This window comes from Pelophylax lessonae, assembly GCF_965119305.1.
Source record: "Pelophylax lessonae genome assembly, chromosome: 1".
In the NCBI taxonomy this organism is placed as follows: domain Eukaryota; kingdom Metazoa; phylum Chordata; class Amphibia; order Anura; family Ranidae; genus Pelophylax; species Pelophylax lessonae.
The window spans coordinates 799,264,642-799,290,882 of NC_138768.1; the positions used below are offsets into that span (position 1 = coordinate 799,264,642).

The window sequence follows — 26,241 nt, forward strand, 5'->3', positions numbered from 1 at the left end:
TTCTCCACCGTTCAAAAAAAACTGAACTGAACTGAACTGAAATGACAAAAAACGGATGTCAGCGGATGATCATCCGCTGACATCCGTATTTACATAGAGATACATTATGTCCGTTTTTCATCCGCAAACGGATGGGATGAAAAACGGACATACGGAACGCCCGTGTGAAAGAGCCCTTAGTTTTTATATGCCTTCTGCTAGTATTTTTTTTTTTATCAGATACCATTGACCTTCACTCCTTTTCCTTACAAATTGTTTCTGGTCTGCTATAAAAGCAGATGTAAAGTGCATCACTATAAAGATTTTGTAATACGGATATGGATGTTTAAACTACACCTACACATGACAATTATTAGATGAAGTAACAAGTAAGGTCTGCAGCATGCATCATGAGGCTCCCCTCTTCCATTTACTGCAACCTACTGCCTCTACTATTTTCCGTGCTTCAATCACTTATCACCAAACCCAATCCCTCTCATGTGTGGGCTGGGCATATTTTGCTCTGTGTAAGATTTAACGCAGAATAGCTGGGGGAATCTGGTGGTAAACGAAGAGAGCACAGTAAAGGCGTCAGTACATATGCTATCATATCAGCTTGTTCAACATGCCATTTACAAGTATAGGTGTATTTAACCCTTTCACTATTAGAAGACTTAATAGCTGGATCCCAGATCAAATTTAGCAGCATTAGTATGCATCAAAATGGTTTGTGGAAAATAATGTTTCTTCACTAATATGCCGAGGAACGTTAATCTACATATTATGTGCAGGAAGAGTTTCACAACCCACAAGCTGGACCTACATTTTTTCAGTAATCCGTGGGCATTGGTAAAGTCTACCATCCTGGAGGCAACTAGATTATCAGTCAGGCAAATAAGCAATAGTAAATGGAAGTAAAAAACTTCCCCTTAAGAGGTAAGTAGGATAGTAAAGGGAAACAAAAATCCACAAATATAAAACAGGAGGTGTAGCTGACAGAGTAGAGTATAAAATAGACAAAAGGAGACCAAACACATTAGCAGTGCTGCCAAAACACAGGAAGAGGTGGAAATTACTAAATCTATTAGGAAAACAGATAAAACCTTTTTAGGTACATTTGTGATAGAAGGAAAAAGTACAATGGGATCACAAAAATGAAAACTGGGCACAACACATATCTTGAGGATGTAGCAAACCAATTGAACAATTATTTCTGATCAGTCTTCTCAGAAATAAATTGTACTAACAATAACATGTTGGGGAATCATATTGGTTCTAGTAATGATGGTTCATTTTTAGGATTTCTGGAGACAGGGATAGCGGAGGAAATGGCTCAGGTAAAGCTTAAGAAAGCAATAGGGTTGATTTACTAAAAATGGAGAGTGCAAAAATCTGGGGCAGCTCTGCATAGAAACCATTCATGTCTATAAGTTGCTGTATGCAGCTCTTGGACATCCTGAGCACTAGAAATACATAGTGTATTTATGGTGCATGGGCAGCATGTAGAAAGAAAGAAGAGCACAATGCACATACAGAGGTTGGAATGCAACCTAATCTTACAGCTGTGAAATGCTGTGAAAAGTACATTTCTGAATGATAGAAATATAAATTGTGTGTGTGTATATATATATATATATATATATATATATATATATTGTTTTAGTATACCTCTATATATAATTTTTATTTTGTGCCAAGAGTGAGGTTAAACAAACAGGAAGGGAAGTAACAAAGAAGGGAAGGCTTGGAATAAAAACTATAACCCAAAACATAGTAAAAAGTAACAAAAAACAGTCCATTGACTCATATAGGCCTGGGTGTGATTGCTATCAGATTATACATTTAGAATGTAATAACTACTGTTGCCAAGATTTCAATAACTTAGGATATGTGTCTGTTCATCAATATCATTCTTTCCATTCAGCACTGGGAATTCAGATCTTGGATTACTTCCCTAATTTTTGGAGGGGTGGTTAATCTCCATTTCCTAGTGACATTAAGCATTAAAACATTAGCTACACACGATAAATAAATAATGATGGTCCTATAAGCATTATGGAAATCAGAGACATTTGTGTGAAGTAGTTCTAGTTCATCTGTGTGGGTTATAGATGTCCCTGTAATTTCTGTAGATTCTATGCCGAAAAGAGAGATTTCCAAAACAACATGATATAGATAAAATAGACAGATTCTGTGCACTATTTCCAAAATAACGAAGAGTTAGAGTAGCTGATTTTTGAGAATCTATACCGACTAAGTCAACGCTGGATGCGCCGACGTAACGTGTATACGGGTGGAGCCTGTCTGTTAGACGTCACATCCTCTCCGGTGTATTTGCGGAACTGCGAGTTACATTGCACTATCGAGTGCCGCTCTTGTAAGTTTGTTACCCCTCAATAAATCATCTATCCTATTAAACAGCGAGCATTAGATTCTTCTTGCTTTTATCTCTTCTATGCCTGGGGTTTGCCTTGAAAATTAGTGAAGCCTGGTCCTGGAATATGTGCCATTCTCTCTAATGTGATTGGGTCACCTATCCGTTTTGTATTTTACCCTTGGTGATTCTTGGGTCAGAGAGTGAGGTGAGAGACTATATTTTCTCGGTGGTGGATCTAGGAGCAGATCACGGAGGTGTACATTATCGGATACACTTGTGATCACTGGGACTTTAATATTATATTTTCACATAATTTATATTGAGTAGATCACTTGATGTATTTCACTTGGATCATTTAAATCACTTTTTTGATTATATGTATTGTCTGGCACAGCACTTTTTGGTTCCTATATTGTACCTTATTGTGGAGTGGAAACACAGTTGGTGTTGGCAGACGGATCCGGATAATTTAATTGGATTATTCACATTTATTCTATATATCACAATTTTGATTATCACTATCATTATTCTATATATCAGATATATTATATTTATCATTTAAAAAACATTTTTTGCACAGTTAATTGCGCTGATAGTCTTCACGTTATTGTTTACGCATCAATGGCAGATAACCCTTTGGAGAAGTTTTTGGATCAATGCGAGGTTTGGAATACATTGTTCAACTCTATTGAAAGTCTGAAAATTCTTTACTTATGTCCCTTTCCCTTTTAGGCATAGCTGGGGCCTTTGGGAAAGGTGAGATATGTGATAAAAGAAAATGAATAATTACCAAGTTAATAATGGTGGAATCTTTTCAATAACCGCAATAACCACTTTTTAAATATAAGGAGTGATCCATTTAAGGAGAACTCACCTAAGCAGCATTTATATCTAGCCTGACCACAAAACATAACTCCAGAGTAATTTGTGGCTGCTATATTTGTAGCGTAGCTGTAAGCGTTATTTACATGTTGGAGCCGATCTATGTTCACCTTAGTATGTTTCAGCTGTCAGTAGTGGGGACGCAGACAAGGCACAACTCCAACTGACTCCCAATGATTTAAACCAGGGCACTGCCAACAAATGAATCCACTGGGTTTGGATTAGATCAGCTAATTTCCAAATCAGCAGCCCTCTCAGCTTCAAAGACTGAGAAAGTTAACTGGGTTTAGTGATATTATTAGCTCTGCAGTTAGAAACCTTGTAAACATTTTGCAAGCATTTCTTCTTTATTAAATATCGGCATTCTCAACAGAATACCAAACAGGGATTTTCACTTTAAATGGCAATTTCATCAATTCTCACAATCTAAGTATGCTAGGAGCTTTTTATTTTCCCATCCCTTTTTTGGGATATATTACCTTTAGTTTATGTTGGTAGGGGTTTTTTTTTCAGGTAAAACTGCTTTTTGAAATAATTTCGTTAAACAAGTAAATAAGTGTGTTGTAAGGGCGGTATTTTCAGTTATATTTTTTTATGTTAATAGACCCTTTTTTAAGCATAGCATTCACTTGATAATAACCATCTTTTCTCGAAGCTTATTTTTGTTTGAGCACATTGCTGCATGGGTAAGGCCCCTTTCACACTTGTGCGACTTCAAAGTTGCGCGATTTTGCCGCAATTTTTTACCGCGACTTTTGCCGCGATGTTTGCCGCAATTTTGACTGGGCTTGAATGTCTTTGGCCTCACAATCGTGCCAAAGTAGTGCAGGGACTACTTTGAAGTCGGTGCGACTTCAAGTCGCACTGATATGAATGGCACTCATTGGAAATAATGGAGAACCACTTGTCATGCGATTTTGCAATCCCAAATCGCATGACAAGTCACACAAGTGTGAAAGGGGCCTAAAAAGAAAAAAAAAAAAAATGCACAAACAATGCACACCTAAACTACCTCACATTACATCGTTCACAACCCCACACTATCCCATTCCCAAAGATAAAATTAAAGCTAGGACCATTATCACAGATTAAAAAGATCCTACTACAAAGCAGTTTTACACTGCTGAATTGTGTGTATTAGTTCTTGTAGTAAAGCCCCAGCCCAAGTTCCTTGTCTCTAGTAAATTTGGGCCTAGCCTTGCATCATCAGCAATCTCTTAATATTATAAGTAAACAACTGCTTGTACTCTTTTTCTCTAGTATATTTCTGCCAATTCACCCCAAAAGTGCTGCAGCTGGCCAATTATTAACTCTTGAGGAGAGTTTGATAGAAATTGGCCAGCGGAAGGACAGATTGCACCATCAAGAACAGGGACAGCCTCAGCTAACTACTATCCAATTTATTTTCGCTGGCCAAAGCGGGTCTATTACTGTTTGATTAGTATGCCAAACTAATTGTAAAAGAAAAAAAATTCCAAAGCCAAATATGCGCAACCAGTATACGCTGTCACTCTAAATGCCTGTAACACCACATACAGATTTAGGGCATTGGTACATGCTCCCCATGGCAGTGCCCAGTTTCTCGTGCCTTTTTTTTTTTTATAGTAGTTTGTCTTTTAGCTCCAAAATGGGCTGAAATTACCAACATGATTTGTCACCCCTTCAATGAGATTTGCCGTTAAGTTCAGGTTCACTGAATTTCAAACAGGATTCACCGAACACTTGGTGAAATTAACTTAGACAGATATTCAAATCCCTACTTATCACCTGCTGATCTGGTCCCACAACAGTGGTCTGCCACTTATTTGTAGCCAGTTAGATAGGTTGTACAACTGCCTCCAAAAGTATATTGTTAGACCAAAAAGCCAGATCTGGTAAGCAGTGCTATCATGCCACATATTCATCGCTGTTAGTTGAAGTCTTAGGGCCATATTTATTAGGGCCCTTTCACACGGGCGATCCGATCAAATCCGCCTGTCAGTTTTTTAGGCGGATCTGATCGGATCCTCCATGCAGCTCTATGGGGCAGCAGATGTCAGCGGAGACACCTCCGCTGACACCCGCTGACACCCGTATCCGATCCTGTCCGTGAAATCTGGACGGATGGAAACCCTATTTTTCCATCCCTTCAGTGATCGGATCGGATGAGAGCGGACAGGCGGTCCGCTCTCATCCGATCCCCCATAGAGGGCAGCGGGGGCTGAGACACCTCCCTCTCCGCTCTGCAAGCGGAGACGAAGCTGTCATCCACCGGCTCAGCGGGGATCGCGGATCGATCCCCGCTGAGCAACACGGATCTGCCTACGGAGGCGGACCGTGTGAAAGAGGCCTAAAGCAGTAAATGTAACAATCACCAAGCATTCAGTGCAGGTGACTCAATGACTGTCATTTAAAACAAACATGCACTAGAAAGCTTAACTTTCAGTAAATGTTTGGTGAATGTCACATTCACTGCTTTATAAATATACCCCTTGAAGTCGTCACTGTTTCTTTTTTTGAGGTTTTGGTTCAGAGTAGTTAAAGCGGTTTTAAACCCAAAATCAAAAATGTAGTATGTAAATTGTGTTTAAATGTATTAGCAGGGCGGTGAGAATGTGGAACTCTCTTCCACAACTGGTGGTATCAGCGGGGAGTATCAATACTTTTAAAAGACTCTTGGACGTGCATCTCAAAGAACACAATATTCAGGGATATGGGAAATGAATATTGTCGCTGACACACACACACCTACACAGGTTGAACTGGATGGACTGTTGTCTTTATTCAACCTTAACTACTATGTAACTATTAAATGTGTTGGCTGCATCACTTTTCTTTGGCTTTTTTTTACCTGGCGATCTGACCAGTAACACACCTCTCGTATTAGTGAGACACAACTCTGGAGGAATGAACACAGAAGGCACAGCAGACAGCAGCATTGTCAGTCTGGGGGGGGTGTTAAATATATTAGCAGATTTAGACTTACTAACAAATTGAAGCCAAACTCCAGCTTCCACTTTATAATTAGTAACAGCAGATTTTTCTTCTTGTGGGATAAAGGTTTTGTGTGAATAAATAAAAGCTGATAATTTTAATCACCCCGGCCAGTGTTAAGTGGTTTGTCTCATCCGTGTAAACTGATACATTGTGCTGGAGAGCTTGTGCTGTGAAAAACAACATGCTGGCTGGATTACCAGATGAAAATAGAAGAAAGAAAGCCTAAAAAAGGGAAATTTATGCAGCCATCACACCTAAGATTTGGTGCAAAGCTGCAATGAAAAAAAAATTGGCTTTGGGATTTAATATTGCTTTAACCATATTTTCCAATAATTGACAGTTCAGGAAGAAAAAATAATACTTTCCTTTCAAGGAATACCTGTCTAGTCAGTACAATGAGGTTGCAGGAGACACTGCAAAGGATTTCTTCTCTAATGAGGGTGGTATTGTATTTTATAATTGTGTTATTTGAAAGTGCTTTATTGCCATGGTAGTACAAGAAGGTTAGGTTGTAGAAGGGTTTATTGCTACACAGTCAACTGTTATTTAGCATCTCAGAAAGTCACTCTAACACCAAACTCTGCCAAAACTTAACCTTCCTATAGCTGCAACAATAATATGCAAAATCTGATGGGAAATCATATACCAAAAAGGAGCACAGGGCTTGATAGTATAGGAGACAAAGTTTTAAATAACTATGTTTAAATTCCAGTTGCTATCTTATTTAACTTTAAGGTTATCTACAAAAAAATAAGTCTTTTTTTTTTTTTTCGAATTGCTGGTTGATAAAAAAAAAAAAGTGATTTTTATGCCGGCTGCTTTAAATACCAGCACACAGATTATTCAGTTGCCTCTGTTTATTGTTTATTGGGATACCAAATTTGCATCATGCAATGGGGTTTATGTACGTAGATCCATCCTAAGGCCCCTTTCACACGGGCTTTCCGACTGTCAGTTTTTCAGGTGGACCTGATCCAATGTTCCATGCACCCCTATGGAGCAGCGGATGTTAGCGGTGACATGTTTGCTGACACCCGCTGCTATCTGATCCGCTCCTGTTCGTGAAATCCAGACAGATGGAAACCCTATTTTCCATCCGTCTGCAGGATCGGATCAGATAGGATCCGATCACCCATAGAGGAGAGCGGGATCTGACAGCTCCGTCTCTGCAAAGTAGGTGGAGATGGACCTGTCATCCGCCTGCTCAGCGAGGATCCGCAGATCGATCCCCACTGAGCAAAATGGAGTCAGCTGGGCGGAAAGCCCGATTGAAAAGACCTTAACAGTATCCGTGTATGTATGTATGTATGTATGTGGAAGTTGGTCTTTTAAATTTTTTTGGCTTCATTTCATTACCTCTACAAGTGGGCTACAAAGCTCCTTATATGATAGAGCATGAACAGTGGCAGGTTTTATTATTCAGACATTAGGCCAAAAGCAGACAGGGAGCACCCCCAACATTTTGTTATGGAGACCATTGATTGTTGAAGTCCGTCAAAGACAGCAAATCAGCATTATATTAACCCTTTCGCTGCCAGAACCTTTTTTGCACACATACTTACAAAATCATTTTAAGCCTACAAAATTATGTAGCAGGTTTTCCAAGCATTGGGCCTGATGTGGGTCTGCCATGGTTACCGGTGACACCTTCAGCCCATTTAAGCAGAATACCCAAGTGTGAGATTGGAGACAATGACCATTCCGGCATCTTTGGTTTGTTTTGTTTATTTGATAATGGGGATGGGAGAAGGGAATGAGTGGGATACTCCTCTGGCTCAACTAGGTACAACTGGGACACTTTGCAGAAAAATGCCAGCTAAATGCCGACCAACACTTGCTGGCGCTTGAAAAATACTGACTTGCTGAACTTGTGCTTGAACTTGACCTTTGACACTCTGATTAGCTTAAAAGTCCTGGACTATACTGAGACTTGACTCTTGACACTCTGGTTAGCTCAAAAGTCCTGTAAACAGCTCCCTCAAGCCCTTCATTGACTAAGGTAGCTCTTTGTAACTGCTTGTGCTGCTGCAACTCTCAACACTGTACACTGCACACTGTACACTATAACTCTTCAGGGCCCAACCGCTGGCGCCCCCTTTACACTGCAGGGTCCTCTCACTAGGCACCACCTCTACCTTCAGGGTCCTCTCACTAGGCAACCCCTCTGACCTTCAGGGTCAACACTGGCACCCCTTTTACGGCTAGCTGGCTCCTGAATCCCTTGGACCTTTACCGGAGTGGTCCCCTCTGCTAGGCAGACCCCCAGGGGCGGTTTACAGTACTCACAAACTGGGAATGCTTTCCTGAAACTGGACCCCCTCTGCTCTGCTTGTCCTCGGCACACCAGATCCTCTCTGCAGCTCAGCTCACTCCGTCCCCTCAGGCAAGCCGCCCGGGACACCTGATCCTGCTGACAGGAGGAGAGACAGCCAAACTCTCCCTCCTGGGACTCTGCTTCCCGCCAAAGACGCTGCATCATGCGCTCCCCTCAAACTTATACCCACTCCCAGAATCCTGTGTGGCAGAATCTGCCTTTCTGGGGTAGATACCGGTCTGAGTGTGCCATTGGCTGGGTTTCCTCTACTGCCCAATGAGAACCCTCTCACGGAGCACAGTGGGGAGACTCCCCAGTCTCAACAGCTACACCTGGGAGACTTGACAGCCCAGCTGAAATAATGGCCCTGCTGTTAGACAGCCAAGGTCCACTATACTTTGCCTAGCACCTACCTACCTTGTAGGGTGCTACATCTAGATAACCCTCCCACCCCCCCAAAAAACTGAATTTTTGTAAAATCTTACCTGTAAAATTCCTTTCTCTGAGTCCTCCGACAGTTGCCGCCTCTCCATATTCGTCACTATGGGGTAATTGACCTTTGCTCCGTAGGAGTAGCTAGGCAACAGAATATGTCAATATTAAAGCTTTTAACATATCCCACCCCCAGGGAGTGGTCCCCTCAGTCAATACCCTCCTGCTTCCTGTATCCATACCTCAGTTTCAGTAGAATAGCAGTAGAGTACATAAACAAACCCCAAAAGAGGGGCGGGGGCGGCGACTGTCGGAGGACTCAGAGAAAGGAATTTTACAGGTAAGATTTTACAAAAATTCAGTTTTCTCTTACGTCCTCCGACAGTCGCCGCCTCTCCATATTCGTCACTATGGGGACGTCCCAAAGCAGTGTATACATGAGGGGTGGGAAACGCAGCCGCGCCTAAGGCAACGCAGGACCCACAGTAGAGAAAGGAACCTTACCAAAGGAAGGAAACCAGCTGGGCAGCATGAAAAAAACTTTGCTCAACAGGAGCAACAACCCAGGAAGAACAAATAACCTAGGGATAAAAACATCCCAAACAGCCAAGGGCCCAAAAAAACAAGGGACCCTAAGGTACTGCCGCACTAAGAACCTTGCGGCCAAAGGAAGCATCTGCCGATGCCTGAACATCCACTTTGTAGAACTTTGAGAAGGTGTGAACGGACGGCCAAGTCGCCGCCTTACACACCTGGGCCACAGAAGCCCGATGATGACAGGCCCAAGACGTACTCAGAGATCTGGTAGAGTGCGCTTTCACAGGCATAGGGGGAACCTTTCCCTTCGAAGCATATGCCTGCTCAACAGTCTGTCTGATCCATTTGGCGATGGTAGAAGCCGACGCCGCCAAGCCCTTCCGAGGTCCCTCAGGAAGGACAAAGAGAGAATCCGTCTTGCGAAAAGATTTAGTCGCTGACAGGTAAACCCTGATCGCCCGAACAACATCCAAGGAATGTAAGGCCACCTCCTTCGGATGCTTAGGCTTTGCGCAAAGTGAAGGCAAGACAATATCCTCATTGAGGTGAAATTCCGAGATCCTTTTCGGAAGAAAAGAAGGATTAGGTCGCAAGACCACCTTATCCAAGTGAATCACCAGATACGGAGACCTGCAGGACAAGGCTGCCAGCTCCGACACTCTGCGAGCCGAAGTGATCGCCACTAAAAAAGCGACCTTCTTAGACAACAGAAGCAATGAGATCTCCCTGATCTTTTCAAAGGGAGCATGTTGTAACACGGACAGAACAAGGTTCAAGTCCCACGGAGGCAAAGGCTCCCTCCGAGGAGGGACCAGGTGTCGCACCCCTTGAACAAAGGTGCTGACCAAAGAATTAGACGCCACAGGGCGTTGAAAAAGAACGGCCAGCGCAGAAATCTGACCCTTAATCGTGGCCAACGCCAAACGCTGGTCCACACCCGTTTGAAGGAAAGACAACACCCTAGACACCGAGTATGAGCGGGGAGAATACCCCCTGGACTCACACCAGGCGAAATAGGCCTTCCAAGTACGGTAGAAAATCTTCCCCGAAGAGGCCTTTCTAGCATTGATCAAAGTATGAATGACCTCCGGGGAGAGACCCCTATCCTTCAGGACCTCTGTTTCAACAGCCAGGCCGTCAAAGCCAGCGACTGTAAAGCAGGATGGAATATCGGTCCTTGAGACAGAAGATCTTCTCGAAGAGGCAGACGCCATGGAGCATCGACCGCCAGATTCACAAGGTCTGCGTACCAAGAACGGCGGGGCCAGCCTGGCGCCACCAGAATCACCGTGAGCGGTTCCGAGGACAACCTGCGAAGGAACCGGGATAGCAACTGAATTGGTGGGAATGCATACATCAGTCGATACTGATGCCACGGAGCCACTAACGCCTCTGACGCGTCCGCCCGTGGATCGCGCGTCCTTGCCACGAACCTTCCCACCTTGTTGTTCAGACGAGACGCGAACAGGTCCACATCTGGGAGACCCCACTTCGCGCACAACATCTGGAAGACATCCGGGTGGAGCGACCATTCCCCCTGGTCCAGAGTCTGGCGACTCAGATAATCCGCTTGCCAGTTCTCCACCCCCGGAATGTGAACTGCCGTTATCACCGGGACGTGCGTCTCGGCCCAAGACAGAATGTCGGCTACTTCCCGAGCCGCTCGGGCACTCCTGGTGCCCCCTTGGTGGTTGATGTAGGCCACCGCTGTGGCATTGTCCGTCTGCACCCGAACCGGACGCCCCTGAAGCTTGTCCGTCCAACGTCGAAGGCAGAGATTTATCGCCCGCAATTCCAGAATGTTGATCGGAAGGGAGGACTCCCCCTCCGACCAAGTACCCTGGGCGGACAGAATGCCCAGAACACCGGAACCACCACTCCCTGAGCCCGCAGGTCTCGCACCGCCAGGTGCAGATCCCGCAAACGCTCCGGAGACAGTTGAAGATTTGAGGGAAAAAACCTGTTCGCCGGCCGAGATAGGAACTCGATCTTGTACCCGGACCGAACGATCTCCTGAACCCACCTGTCCCGAATGCGGGCCAGCCAGGGTTGAGAAAAACCGAGCAAACGTCCCCCCACCCCAGAACTGGGTGAGGCCGCCCCTTCAGGCTGCATTGTTATGGGCAGCGGACCCGGACTGGCCGGATTTCTGCTTACCTGTCCACGGCTTCTTTTGAGAGCCCTGACCTTTGAAGGGCTTGCCCTTATAGTGCGACCGAAAGGAACGAAAAGACCCCTGAGAGGGCCTAAACGAAGCATGCTTCTTACCTTGAGCACCCTTAGCCTTGTGAGACTGGGGCAAGAGCGTGCTCTTACCCCCAGAGATCCCCTTAATCGGGAGTCGCCAAAAAGGCGAGACCCCGTATAAGGCAGATTAGATAAAGTTTTGCGAGAAGATTGGTCCACAGACCAACATTTCAGCCAAATCAAGCGGCGTGTCAACACCGCCACGCTGTGCACACGTGCAGCCAAAGGAATTACATCTAATTCCGCATCACACAAATACATGACACCCTGATGAATTTGATCCACCATAGCCAACGTTGTCGGCGGGGCAGAATCAGCCACCAGGACGCGCCTGAGCACCTGCGTCCAATCCGCGACAGCCTGGGCTGCCACAAGGGAAGCAAAAATAGCTTCAAGCATGGAACCGGTAACCGAGTAAGTATGGCGGGCAAGAGACTCCAGTCTCCTGTCCATGGGGTCCCGGAACACCGGGGTATCCTCTGCCAGAATCGCAGTGGATTTATTCAAAACCGCCACCGCGTGATCCACCGGAGGTGGCACACACCAGCGTTCATCAGTGGCGGGCGTGAAAGGATAACGCAGCTTGAACCTACTTGGCACAGCAAAAGGCTTTTTTAGATTGCGTCATTGTTCACTAACAGCGCGCTGAAAATCCCCAGGGCAAGGGAAAACCTGCGATGTTTTGCGTCTCCGCTGCGTCCCATAAGAAGCCAGGACGGCAGGAGGACACGGTTCATCCTGCAAATGCAGCGTTTGTTTGATAGAAGCAACCAATTCATCCATGATTGCAAGCTCTTCAGACGAGCCAGGGGGGGAATCATCAACCCCGTCAACCTCTGCCTCCCCTTCCGACCCTGCAAAGTCCAGGGACGAACGGGACCCCGATAAGGGAACCCCAGCCATAGCAGCCCCATCACCATCGCCCTCTGAATCAGAGGAGATTGAAACTCTGGGCTGTTTTGTGGATTGAGCAGCCACAAGCATCTGTACCTGAGCAGCCAGGTTAGCCACAATGGTAGCCAAATCGCCCCCCTCAGGGGGAACAGCAGCAGCCCCTTGGCCTCCCATTAAAGTGGGAGGAAACTTGCTTTCCTGAGAATCCATGCCCCCAAAAGTATGCAGGAGAAAAAAGGGTAACTGCCCCTTTAAAAGCGAGGCGAGCGCAGCCCACCGCACACACACACCAGCACAAGCCGACCCCCACAGGGAAAAGCACAAACTTCAGGCAATGAATACAGGAATAAGAGAAGGTAAAACCTGGAGAGATCACTGCTGCTGCTGTATCGATCGGTGTGCCCAGGGAAAAGGAAGTGATGCAATAACAGCCGCTCCTATAAAGCCTATGGAAGGCTACAAAAAAATGGCCGCCGGGGGAGGAAGTAAAGGCAGAGATCCTGCAGTGCTAACATGAGGCAGGAGCGATCGCCGCCAAAATGGCGGCACTTGGCGCCAAAAACGCCGCTCCCCGCATACAGTAAACACCATCACAGTATAATAAAATAAAGGCGGACCGCAGCAGCGGCCGCTGCATGTATGCACAAACATGGTCACAACATGCCCCGCAGCATACAGCCTGTCACACAGCAAAAAAAGGCCCACAGTCTGAAACACAGAAACAGTGCAGGATGGCCCCCCTCCTTGCAGCCCACAGAAGCAGCAAAAACAGACAGGGAGTCCAATAGTGTGTACAGAAGCAGGGTTACACAGTCCCAGACTGACACCCACTAAACAGACAGGTCCCCACACAGATACACTTACCTTCTGAATGGCGTGGTGAGCCCGCCCAAGCGATCAATCCGCTGCACAGGACAGGGAGAGTCGCAGCCAGGACGCAGCAGAACTGCGGTGCGAAACCGTATGGCGTCCAGTGAGGTAGCCACCTCACCGCAGCATCCCTGCAGCGAACAGGGATGGGTCGTTCACACATGCCAGGAAAAAAACCTGACTGAACGCTCGATGGCAGGCTGGGAAGCCACTGACCCACAACCTGCGACCAGGGGGGCCAGCCCGAGACCCAGCCCGCACGATCCTCTTCATCAGAAGAACTAACTAAAGCTGAAGAAACAAACAGCTAAGTAAAGAGAGAGAAAAAAACACTCAAATAAAATCAAAAAGAAGATAAAGGCTGAGACAAAAAGCCCCAGCACAGAAACAGCCTGCTAACTCCTGAAAGCTAGACAATGAAACTGAGGTATGGATACAGGAAGCAGGAGGGTATTGACTGAGGGGACCACCCCCTGGGGGTGGGATATGTTAAAAGCTTTAATATTGACATATTCTGTTGCCTAGCTACTCCTACGGAGCAAAGGTCAATTACCCCATAGTGACGAATATGGAGAGGCGGCGACTGTCGGAGGACGTAAGAGAAACATTATATTTTTTCTGAAAGCAGACAACCTAGAGAATAAAATAGTGGCAGTTTACATTTTTTGTTACAGGATATTGCCGCAAAGGTCTAGGAAATGCAACGTTTCAGTAAAAAGCATACTAAAGTTAATTTTAGGGCATATAAATGCAATAAATGACCAAACCTATGAAATGGCGACAAACTTCAGTACCCTATATTTTCCATAGGAGACACTTTAAAAGCCGCCTCATCAGCCCCCTCATCAGTTTAGGGTTACAACAGGTCTGGTGCTAGAATTATTGCTCTCAGACCCCGTTCACACTGGGGCGACCCGACTTTCGGTGGCGACCTGTGAAGTCGCGGTGCGCAGCTCGCACCGCGACCTCAGAGCGGCCGGCACAGACTTCATATCACTGAAGTCAATGCAGGTCGCTCCAGGTCGCCCCAAAGAAGGACCCTTTTTCTAAGTCGGAGCGACTTGTGTCGCTCCTATTAGAACGGGTCCACAGCTACTCTATGGCAGGCGACCTACGGCGACCTGTCAGGCGACCAGGTCGCCTAACAGGTCACCCCAGTGTGAACGGGGTCTCACTCTGGCGTGTGTAGCGATATGTAACATGTGTATGGCAATTATAAACGTTTTCATTCGTAGGTGCCCCCGACACGTGCGTTTACATTAATACGTGTGTATATGTGAGGGTGGGGGGCCTCAAAAACATTTTTGAGGAGGATTTGATGTGCTTGGGTGTAACTCTGGCTACCATGCATAGCTGCACCAGATTCCGCACTCTCCAGTTTTAGTAAATCAACCCCTATACCTTATGCTAGCTGCTAAGAAAATAGCACAGCAATATCTTATGTAAGAATATGTTTGCCTTTGTGAATCAGCTTTTCCCCCAAATGAACCAGAATAATAAATGAAAGGGAATATATTGATAGTTGCCAAAGATAGCTCAAATATTTCTCGTTTTAGAAACTTCGCTCGTTGCATTTCTCACTTAGAACCAGGTAATGAAGTGCTATCCAGTTCTTTTCTCCTACAACAAAAAAAGTCTATAAATAGAAGAATCGCACATGTGTTCACCATACCAAGTGGGCAAGTGGATATAAATGGAACTCAATCAAATAGCGAGGACCTCTGTGTGCAGAACATAATACAACATCTGTTCTTTCCACGAGGTCAGAGGAAGGCCTGTCTGTAATACAGCAAGGCAATAAAGGCTCTGACGTTTATATACCTACAGTCTGGAAAACAAACTGCTAAATATTAGGTCCCCAAGTCCAAAAAAGTATTACATAGTTCGTGTTTTTTTTTATCTAGCCAGTGCCAAATATATCCAAAGCATTTTTTTTGTAGATGACATGTTGAACCGTAATATTGTTGTATTCTCTAATAATGTACCTATTATTAGGGTAGAGGGTTTGTGCTAGGAGGGGTGAATTCTGAAAAAAAAAACAATATTTTTCACATTCTGCTATATAACATTCCCAATAAAAAAAAATGTAAACCCACCCACCTGGAAACTTACCTTAAACAAACCTGTTGACTATAACCCTCAATGCATATTATATGTTACTATGCCTTATAATTGTTATTTGTTCACTATAAACCTGGTTTGTTCCCACTGGTGGAACTGTTGTACCTCATCTGGAATGTCTTACTACTTTATGTACTAAAAGACATACTGAAACATAAAAAAAAAAAAGTAAAAATCTATTTTTTTTATCATGTTCGGCCAATTTGTATTCTGCTACATATGTCTGGTGAAAAAAAATCCCAATAAGCGTATTTTGATTGGTTTGCACAAAGGTTATCACGTCTAAAAACTAGGGGAAAGATTTACGTCATTTTTATTTATTTATTTATTTTTTACTAATAATGGCAGCAATCTGTGATTTTTAGCAGGACTGCGATATTGTGGCGGACAGATCGGACCCCTAACTGACATTTTTGGGGGGACCAGTGACATTACTACAGTAATCAGTGCTAAAAATATGCATTGTTTTTTAAATCAAAACAACTTTATTGCGTACTGAAACACAACAGGAGATATACAACAAGAAAAGGCTGCGAGATAGCCAACATAGAACAAACCAGTCCATAAATCTTGACAGTCAATGCCAGTTCACGAGAATACAGAGCAATTAGTAGAACAATGTACACAGATATGCGATAATTGAAACACAATGCATTAGGAATTACGATGTACAAGTAGTGGAAGAATTTAGCCATTTGTCCCACACTTTATGGTATTTCCCCGGGCAACCCCTATTAACATAAATAAGTTTTTTATAGGGGAGAGTGCTATTGATCTCGCCAATCCACGCCGCCAAGGTAGGCACCGCCTGTTGGATCCAATTTCTGGCCAGCAATTTACGGGCCTGAAACAGGGTCTCCTGCAAGAACTGGGCCACATGCTTGTTAATCTCAACATCTGGAAGGAGTCCCAGTAAACACAATCTAGGGTCGAGTGTCACAGGCGCGCCCATCTGGTCGTGGAGGAACTGGACCACTTGGGCCCAGAACCCGCGCACTCGCGGACACTGCCACAGCAGATGGTCGAATGTGCCAGTCGACAGCAGACACTTGGGGCAATGGGACGCCTGGGTGGGACGAAATTTAGCCATACGTACAGGGGTAAGGTATGTACGGTGAAGGATACATACATGGGTAAAGCGATCCGACATTTTAGGGGAAGCACACTTAGCGCCCATCAGTACATCCTCCCAATCCTCATCCAGTATCTCTCCCAACAAAGGTTCCCATTTGGGTTTCAACGCATACGCGATCTTGGTGGCCGCGGGCGTAAGCAACATCTCGTACAGAAGGGCAATCAGCTTACAGTGGTCCGCGCCCATGAGGACCCTAGTCAAGTCCAAGGGTTCCACCATCGGACAGTCCACCGGGAACTGGGCCCGCAGCGCGTGAGCGAGCTGCATGTATCGGAAATACATATAAGATGGGAGGGCAAACTCCTGCTTAAGTTGGCTGTATGACTTCACTGCTCCCCGGTGCAATACATGGGAGAGCAGGAAGACACCCCTAGAGATCCAGACACTGGGATCAGGTATCTGTAAAAGTTCTGGTAGAAGTTTATTAAACCACAGCGGCGTATCAGCGTGTAAGGCCTCGCAGCCCATCTTCTGCATCGCCAGATCCCAGACACGTCTATAATTATGCAAGAGACTCCCACGTGGGGAGGACCCGTGGGATCCCTTCACCCCCCGAAGGAGGTCACAGAATGGGTGGGGAACCGGGAAACCAGAGTCCGCACAGACCAAGAGACGGCACCTCAGATTGTCCTGTTTGTCCAAGTGGTAGAAATGGGAAAGCTGAGCCGCCAAGTAGTACAGGGGAAGATCGGGGACCGCGAGACCGCCCAACGAGATCGGGAGGCGGATCGTACGCGACGACAATTTGCGCCTCGCCGATCCCCAGATAAACGAGTTCCAGAGGGCCTCGAGGACCTTAAAGTAGCGGAGTGGTATATAGACCGGGCAATGCCACATAACGTACAAAATTTTAGGGAGTAGAATCATCTTGAGGAGACCTATCCGCCCCATCACCCCCAGCGGGAGCTTAGCCCACGCCTGGAGTTTAGCCTTGAACAGGGATATAACCGGTTCAATATTGAGGGAAACGTAGTCCGAAAGATCCCGAGATATATGTATACCCAGATATTTAATCACGCTGACACGTCGAAGGGGCAAGGAGGCCTGGGCAAAGGTAGGGGGAGAGGCATCCATGGGGAGAATCTGGGACTTGTCCCAATTGATACGTAGACCAGAGAACTTACCAAAGTGCTCGATGACCTGCAGAGCCGAAGCCAGGGAAGGACCAGCATCCGATAAATACAAAAGCATATCGTCAGCATACAGGCTAACCTTCTCCACCAGTGGACCAGCACGAAGCCCCTCAATACCCGGATGGGATCGAAGAGCCGCCGCCAACGGTTCCACCGCCAAGGCATAGAGTAGAGGGGAGATAGGGCACCCCTGACGTGTGCCTCTGGAGAGAGGAAACACGTCCGAGGTCCAGCCATTCGCCAGAACCCGTGCCCGAGGGGCATCGTAGAGGATAGTCAGCCACCTGATGAATCGCGGACCAAAGCCAAAGATACGCAGACAATGCCATAGATAATTCCATTCGACAGAATCAAAGGCCTTGGCCGCGTCAAGTGAGACCACCACCCGAGCCCCCAACTGGGCATGCGAGGCCTGTAGATTCATAAATAGACGTCTAGTGTTATAGGCAGTGTTTTTTGTAGGCATAAAGCCCGTCTGATCAGGGTGTATCAACGTCAGGATAACCTTATTTAGACGAATGGCCAAAACTTTTGCAAGGATTTTCACATCAGTCTGTAATAGGGAAATGGGCCTGTACGACTCAGGTTGGAGAGGGTCCTTCCCAGGCTTCGGGATCAAAACAACGAGGGCCTCACGCATAGAGTCAGGAAGGGCAGCGTCCTTAAAAATAGATCGATAGAGGGTCACCAACCTAGGAACAAGGGTAGACGAAAATTGTGTATAGAATTCCACAGGGAGCCCGTCTACGCCTGGAGCTTTGCAACGAGCGAAACTAGCTATAGCCGCCTGCACCTCCTCGGCGGAGATAGGGGCCTCAAGGGCCTCCACCTGAACCGCCGATAACTGAGGGAGGGACAGGTCAGCCAGCAGCCCATCCAGCTCGGAGGTCTCGTACGCCACCGTAGAGGAATAGGTGTCACGAAAAAACGACGCAAACATGCTGGCAACCTTGGCAGCGTCAGAAACCAGGGATCCATCCGGACCCGCTAGGGAAATGACCACCGGAGGGCGGGCATCCAGGTGCGCCAAGTGTGCCAAAAGCCTACCCGGGCGTTCTCCCTGTTCAAATATCCGCTGCTTGGCGAAAAATAATTTATGCCTAGCCCTCTCGTAACTAAGCTGTTCGGCCACCCGCGTCTGCAATTTAAGGCTCGCGAGCGCATCCGGAGTCGGTGCAAGAGCATACCGATCCTCCATAGAGGCCAAGTCCTCCAACACCTGGGCGTATGAAGCTCTAGAGTGACGTTTAAAAGTGGAGATGGCATGGGAAAGTTTCAGCCTCACATGGGACTTGAACGCATCCCACACCGTCAGGACATCCGAGGTACCGTCATTAGTCGCGAAGAACGAGTCCCATTCAGCGTCTAGAGAGTCAGTGTCTGGGATTAGGCCAAGCCAGAATGGATTAAGCCGCCAGTTACTGCGCGGTGGCCTGGACAAAACATCCAGGAGCACCCAGTAAGGGGCGTGGTCAGACAGGATACGCGGGCAAAAGCCCGCTGCCTGTAGCTGAGGAGCAAGCTGTGGGGAAATAAAGATGTAATCAATGCGAGACATGGTGGCATGAGCCGCCGAGAAGCAGGAGTAAGCCCTCTTAGTAGGATACAGGTGGCGCCAGGTGTCAATCAGCGAGAACTGGGACATTACCCGACCGAAACGGGTCAGACCATTCGAAGGCCGGGCCGGGAGAGTTGAACTCACCCTATCCAGCTCGGGGTCAATGGTCATATTAAAATCACCCAGCCATACAACAGGCACAGAAGGATGGCGTGCAATAAAGTCTAAACCGGCCCCAAGGACAGCCCCAGAGAATGGGGGAGGCACATAGTAGGCCAGCAACAGAATAGAAGAACCCGCCAGTGTAGCATGTAGAAGAACATAGCGACCCTGAGGGTCGGCCTCCACCGAACAAATAGCAAAAGGGAGGGACTTAGCAACTAATATTGAGACTCCACGGGAGTAGGAACTGTACGTGGCATGATATGTCCACCCCATCCAGGGCTTCCGTAGAGCGCGAACCAAGGAGCCAGTGGCATGGGTTTCAGTTAGAACAACAATATCTGCAGCTTGGGCTTTCAAAAAAGTAAAGAGGGCCGTACGTTTGATTTTGTCCCTAATGCCACGAACATTCCAAACCAGCAATTTCAACGGGGCCATGGAGGTAGGTAAAAAAATGGCACCAGGATAGAAAGGTTCAGTGGAGACCGAGCCTGCAGAGAGGTACAGACTGAGACATGGCAAGAAAACATAGAAAAATGGCAGCATCGCAATATCATAAGGAACAGCACACAATAAACATTCTGTAAATAAACAACCCTAACCCACCCAGCTCTACACCAACCCCAACTTGTGCGAGCATACATCCCCGAACAGAAAAACCCAACAGTACCCACATTGAAACAGAGGGAGCACCAGCTGCAGCGGAGACCCGAAAGGGGCCCGCACACACACAGCCAGGACACCAGACATAGTATAGCAGTAAACACAATCAAATTTGCAATCTGGGCACATCGTAACGAGGGGGCAAACATCCTCTGAAAAGCAAAAGAGTTCCTGTAGTAGTGCCAGCAAGCAGCCCCCACAAGACAGGACATCTGGGGGGCCGAGCCGGCAGAGCAAAACAAAGGGAGAGCATACGGCAGTCTGTAAAAATATTTCCACGGTGCACATGGTGAATAAACGGTGTCCAGAACAGGGGGAGAAGGAAGAACAGGGGGGGGGGGACAGAGTGTCACAAAAAAGGAGGGCAAATCCGCAGCAGATCCTCACGTCTTGAGTAGGGATGGATGGAGCAGGGGATCAGGGTCAACAGTGACGGAGGGGCAGTATAAAAAATAGGTGGCTCACAGGGCAAATATGGGCAGTAAGGTGGGCACAGCAGGAAAGGTGACTGCGGACAAAAGTGTACTCACGCACTAGGCAGGTCTCAGTCTATCCAACCATGCCACAGCCTCTTCAGGATCCTCGAAAAAATGCACCCGGTCCTCGCCCACCACACGGAGCCTGGCAGGGAACAACATAGCATATTTCAGGTTTTGGGCGCGCAGTCTCCGCTTGATATCTGTAAACTTGCCTCTGCGACGCTGGACCTCTGCAGAAAAATCCGGGAATGCGAGCACCTGGCTGTTGAGGTGGGGAATGTTGCCCTTATCCCGGGCCAAACGTAAGATGGCATCCCGGTCCCGGTAGTTGAGGAATTTAGCTATGAACACCCGGGCGGGCGCTCCCGGAGGTGGCGACTTGGATGGCACCCGATGAGCCCGTTCAACCACGAAGGATTGGGAGAATGCGTCCCGGCCATAGGTGGTCACCAGGAGATCCTCAAGGAACGTGGCAGGGGAGGCCCCCTCAGCACCCTCAGGCAGGCCCACGAAGCGCAAGTTGTTTCGGCGCATCCGATTCTCAAGATCGTCCTGCTTAGAGAGCAACAAGGATATATGGCGTTCTGCCTGGTCAGAGGAGGCCTGCAGGGGGGGGACCGCATCCTCCACGCGGCCTAAGCGGTGCTCGGTTTCGGACACCCGGTCTCGCAGTTTCTGGAAATCCTGACGGAGGAGGGAAACATCAATTTTAACTTCCTCTATGCGAGCCGTCAGGGTCGCCTGGCAGGTGGATATGGCGTCAAGCACTTGTGCCAGATCAGCCGTGGATGCAGCCGGAGCGGTGGATGAGGCCGCGCCATTTTCCAGCGGGGCCTCCTTGTCCTTGTGCCGGAATTTGTCCAGCTTCGCAGCGGCCTCCGACTTCTGCCGGGGGGGAGACATACCACCGCGGGATCCGGGAGCAGGTAGGGGTCAGGAAGAGATGAGTTCTGGACTCAGCGATGAATCAGGATCGATAATTCAGGATAATGCCGGAGGAGCTCTCGTGCAATGCGACCTACTCCATTGCTCTCCAGGCCACGCCCCCAAAAATATGCATTGTTACTGTAATATTGACACTGGCAGAGAAGGGGTTAACACCAGGGACGATCAAAGGGTTAAGTGTATGCCTAGGGTGTGTTTTCCAACTGTGAGGGGGATGGGGTTGTGGAATCAACACAGAGACCTGTGATCCTAAATAGGAGAATCACAGGCGATCTGTGCTGATTCCTCAGAGAACGACAGTCTGCTGTGTTCTCTGTCCACGAGGAATGATCACGGGTGCCCAGCGGCAATGGCGGCCACCAGCCCCGTAAATCAGCTTCTCCGCTGGCTAATGGGGGCGCAAGTGCCCCCAGGAGCGCTCCTGCGAACCGCCGTACAGGTACGGTGGTATGCGCAGCCGAGCCAGCCTGCCGCAGTATATCTGTGGTGGGCGGTCGGCAAGTGGTTAAAGTGGTAGTAAACTCCCCAGGAGAAGTCAGCACCATGCAAGGAAGTAGGAAAAGACTTATTAGTGGGTGTCGGAAAGTGGAAAAGTAAGGACCAGGTATAACAGTGGACCTGATATTATGGGACTTTTAAGGGCACAGGGTTACCTCTAATGAGCACACATAAATAAAATTCAAAGCTTTTTTTAATTTCTTGAGTAAAATAACGAGCTGACAGTCAAATTCTATTACAAACTGTAGACGTCATAGTATAAGAACATCCTATACATAGTTTATTAGTGGGTGTCTTTGAAAGTTCTTTCATGTACGCTGTTAAGAAGATATCGCTCACTCTTGTAGCAATTATGTCACGCCCACATACGCATTGTTATCCCAATTGATGGCACTTAATACAGCTATTTGCCGTGTCTCCGTCAGCATTACTTATATTGTAATGTCGTGACATTGCAGAGTATTCCCCAGTTCCTTCCTTTTACTTTACAGCACATGTGCGAGATTACTACACTGACGTAGAAGAAGGGCAGAAGCTCAGGTAGGGGAAGGGAGCGAGAGGACTCCACAAAGATGGCAGAGGCTTTAGACAGAGCGGTCTACAAAAATAAAAAAACGCAGAATTTGTAAGAACAGTTACATGACGCTTTGGATTATCCCTATGTGTTTATTTCTACGGTAATTCCTTTAGTGGATTCGTTGTAGAGAGTTTACTATCACTTTAAAGGTTCATTGTTGTTGGTGGTGATTTATCTGAGAGGCATACATTGCTCAAGGGACCCCTATCCACCTCTGGAGGACCCTAAGGCTCCATGGGACCCTGACTGAGAAAGGCTGGGTTAGATATAGTTTTAGTTGCAACAGTTGCACATACAATAAGTGAATAATAAAAAGCCCATGGATACCTCTGCATACACTGTACAAGTTTTTAACATTTACTACATTATTCTTTACCTCGAGAACTCGGCCTGTAATGAACTTCTCGCAGTGATCACATTTTATGCCAAATTTAGCATGATAGTCCATTTCACAGTAGGGGATTCCATCTCTAGAAAAAAAAAAAAAAAAAAACAAATTAGAAGATAGCACAACCAAATATTTTCTGTTCCATTAAATAAATCTGGCAACTCTGAAGCAGAAGACCCAGATATGTGAGTACAATCGTTATACAGAATTATTAAAAATATGGAGCAGATTTTAACTTTTTTATTTCAAACGAACTGTAAGGAATAGAAGCATTTTCCACATATCACTGGATAAAGGAAGGTTCAAAGTTGAAATCACGCCTAGAAGGTCCATTCAATGCCACACATATGAGCTGTTTCTTGTTTATAGGAAAAGGGCGACTCCACAGGAGAAGTAATTTTGTGCGGCATAAAATATTCATGGTTGCGAGATGGTTGCATATGCAAATGAAAAAGCACTAGTCGTCCTCGCACGTCATATGAAATTGTTGAGCGTATCCAAGGTGTGTTCGAATGGAGCCCTAGGATATACACAACATGGGTAAGAGTTGAACTTGGACTTCCTCAAACAACAGTATGGCTTGTTCTTAAAAGACGTCTGCATATGAAGGCGATTGTTTCTTCAACTTCAAGAAGATTCAAACTACAGTAAAACCTTGGATTGCGAGCATAATTCGTTCCGGAAGCATGCTTGTAATCCAAAGCACTCTTATATCAAAGCGAATTTCCCCATAAGAAATAATGGAAACTCAGATGATTCGTTCCACAACCATTTATTCATAAGTCATTCAGTTTATAGTATATATAAAAAGATTATAGCATTGCTATAGGTTATATAACCATAAAATGTCCATCCACAAATAGCCGCTTCCACAAGGGGATTAGAAGCAAAATCCAGCAGGAGCTACAGAGTATCAAAGAGAAGAGAGGCGCCTCTAAGTGTAGCAATATGGTTATATTTAATGAAGGTACAACATTTAGCAACTCACATGGTTGATGAATAAAACAGGCACATCTAAGTATGCAGGCATCCAAAGTAAAGCTGTCTACATAGACTATCTTCTGCACTGCCGGCTGCCAGTCTGTAATCCTGACTGGGAAGACTACCCTGCAGTAAAGCGATCTGAAAGCGAGGGGCAGCATGGAAGGGATGACGTAGATGGCGGTGCGGAGGATGGTCTATGTGGACAGCTTTAGCCTGGATGCCTGCATCCTTAGATGTGCCTGTTCCAATCATCAACCATGTGAGTTGCTAAATGTTGTACCTTCATTTAATTTAACCATATTGCTACACTTAGAGGCGCCTCTCTTCTCTTTTATACTCAGCTGTGACTTGAGGCTACTTGTATATCAAGACATCGCTTGTATATCAAGTCAAAATTTATTTGAAAATTTTGCTTGTCTTGCAAAGCCCTCCTAAACCAAGTTACTCTCAAACCAAGGCTTTACTGTACTTAGTTTTCATTTGAAAGATGGTGCCCGGCCTCACTTCCACTTGGAGGTCCGGTGTTATCTGAACGATACTATTCCAGGATGATGGATTGGAAGAGGTGGACAACACCCAGGTCACCAGACCTTACCCCCTGCTATTTTTATATGAATTTTTTTTTTAAAAGAAAGGGTGCTTGTCCCACCTTTGTCTGCTAATCTTCAAGATCTGAGACAACGAATTGTAAATCTATGAATTCAATACCAAGAGAGAAGTCTATTCGTGTGTGGCAAAAACTGGTCTACTGTTTTAAAGTTTGCTGCGCAACACATGGTGTTCATATTGATTAGAAACAACCTCAAGGACCATAAAACCTTGAACCCTCCTCTATCCAGTGATGAGTGGAATGTACTTCTATCCCTTAAAGTTTGTTTGAAAAAGTTGAAATCTGCTCCATCTCTTTGAAAAACCCTGTATATTGAGGGTCATTCCTGATTTCTGGGGTTCACTTAGTGATCATGCCTCCTGTGGAGCATCTTGGACAGGCTAAGTATTTACATGAGAAAAAGCTTCTCCACTCGCCATGCTTTTTTGGATGTCCTTTAGGAAGTCACATATATAGCCCTTATGGGCGCTAGTACTTCTGCAGCTACCCTTGTTAAGCCTCATAAGAGGATGCAGGATACTCTTGAAAACAAAAGAGCACTCACATGACCCCAGCGGGAGTGTAAGCCTCTCACATATGTATGGCTATAGTCCGGGCCAGGGACAGCAGCCTGGTAAATGCCAGTAGATTTCTTCCTCTACACTGTTAACTAGCAAGCTTGCAAGACAGAGAACTCCAGCCCCTGACGTCTGCCAATCCCTTCCGGGGCTCGAAAGAAAGGTATACTGGCACCCCTGACAGAGTGAACCATAGGTTTCTCCCACACCTTACATAGCGGATTGGAACGACATGTATTTCAGGGGTGTATCCCCCCCTTTGTCAAGTCTGCTGGCAACACTCTTCATGTCGGTATACCTTTCCTTAGAACCCCAGAAGGGATTGGCAGATGCTGTGAGCCAGAGTGCTGTCTTGCAGGCCTCTTGGTAAACAGTGCAGATGAAGGATTCTACTGGCATATATCAAGGTGTTGTCTCTGGCCTGGACAAAAGCCATACATCTGTGACATGCGCACACCCCCATTTGGGTTATCTGAGTGCATACTGTTTTTAATTATTTGTTAAATAAAAGTTTTTATTGCACTAGCTGTGCACTTCCCTTTTGTTCCTTGTTGTTTTAAGGATTTACACAGAGCCTTGACATCTGATCAAGATGCCCTACAAACACTAAGCTCCGCCCCATAATTCCATAGCAGAATAGGGCTTAGCATTAGAAGGAGTGGGAATTAATCATGGTTAGGGTAGAAAACAAAACCCCAAAAACATGGTCAGATTAGGAATGGAATTATAACCCAAATGGGTTCCACAGAGACACAAGGATCATTTTAAAGTGTCATTAAACCCAGACTATGAAGTACTCTCATTACATGCTACATACAAGAGTCTGCATACCCACAAAGCTACGGATGCATTTGTTTCGTGCAAAGTGAAAGATACCTGATTGATTCTGCCTTCAGCAGTCCCTCCCATATTCTCACTGTCCT

General features: G+C 46.3%; 1 protein-coding gene across 1 annotated transcript in view; it reads right to left on the reverse strand.

Annotated features, from left to right (window-relative positions):
- Positions 1 to 26,241, reverse strand: part of ABLIM2 (actin binding LIM protein family member 2) — a 236,507-nt gene that overhangs the window by 122,674 nt on the left and 87,592 nt on the right. Inside the window, exon 6 of the mRNA XM_082264258.1 lies at positions 23,156 to 23,249. Within this exon, the coding sequence (XP_082120384.1) occupies positions 23,156 to 23,249 (94 nt within the window). The remainder of the gene's footprint in view (positions 1 to 23,155; positions 23,250 to 26,241) is intronic.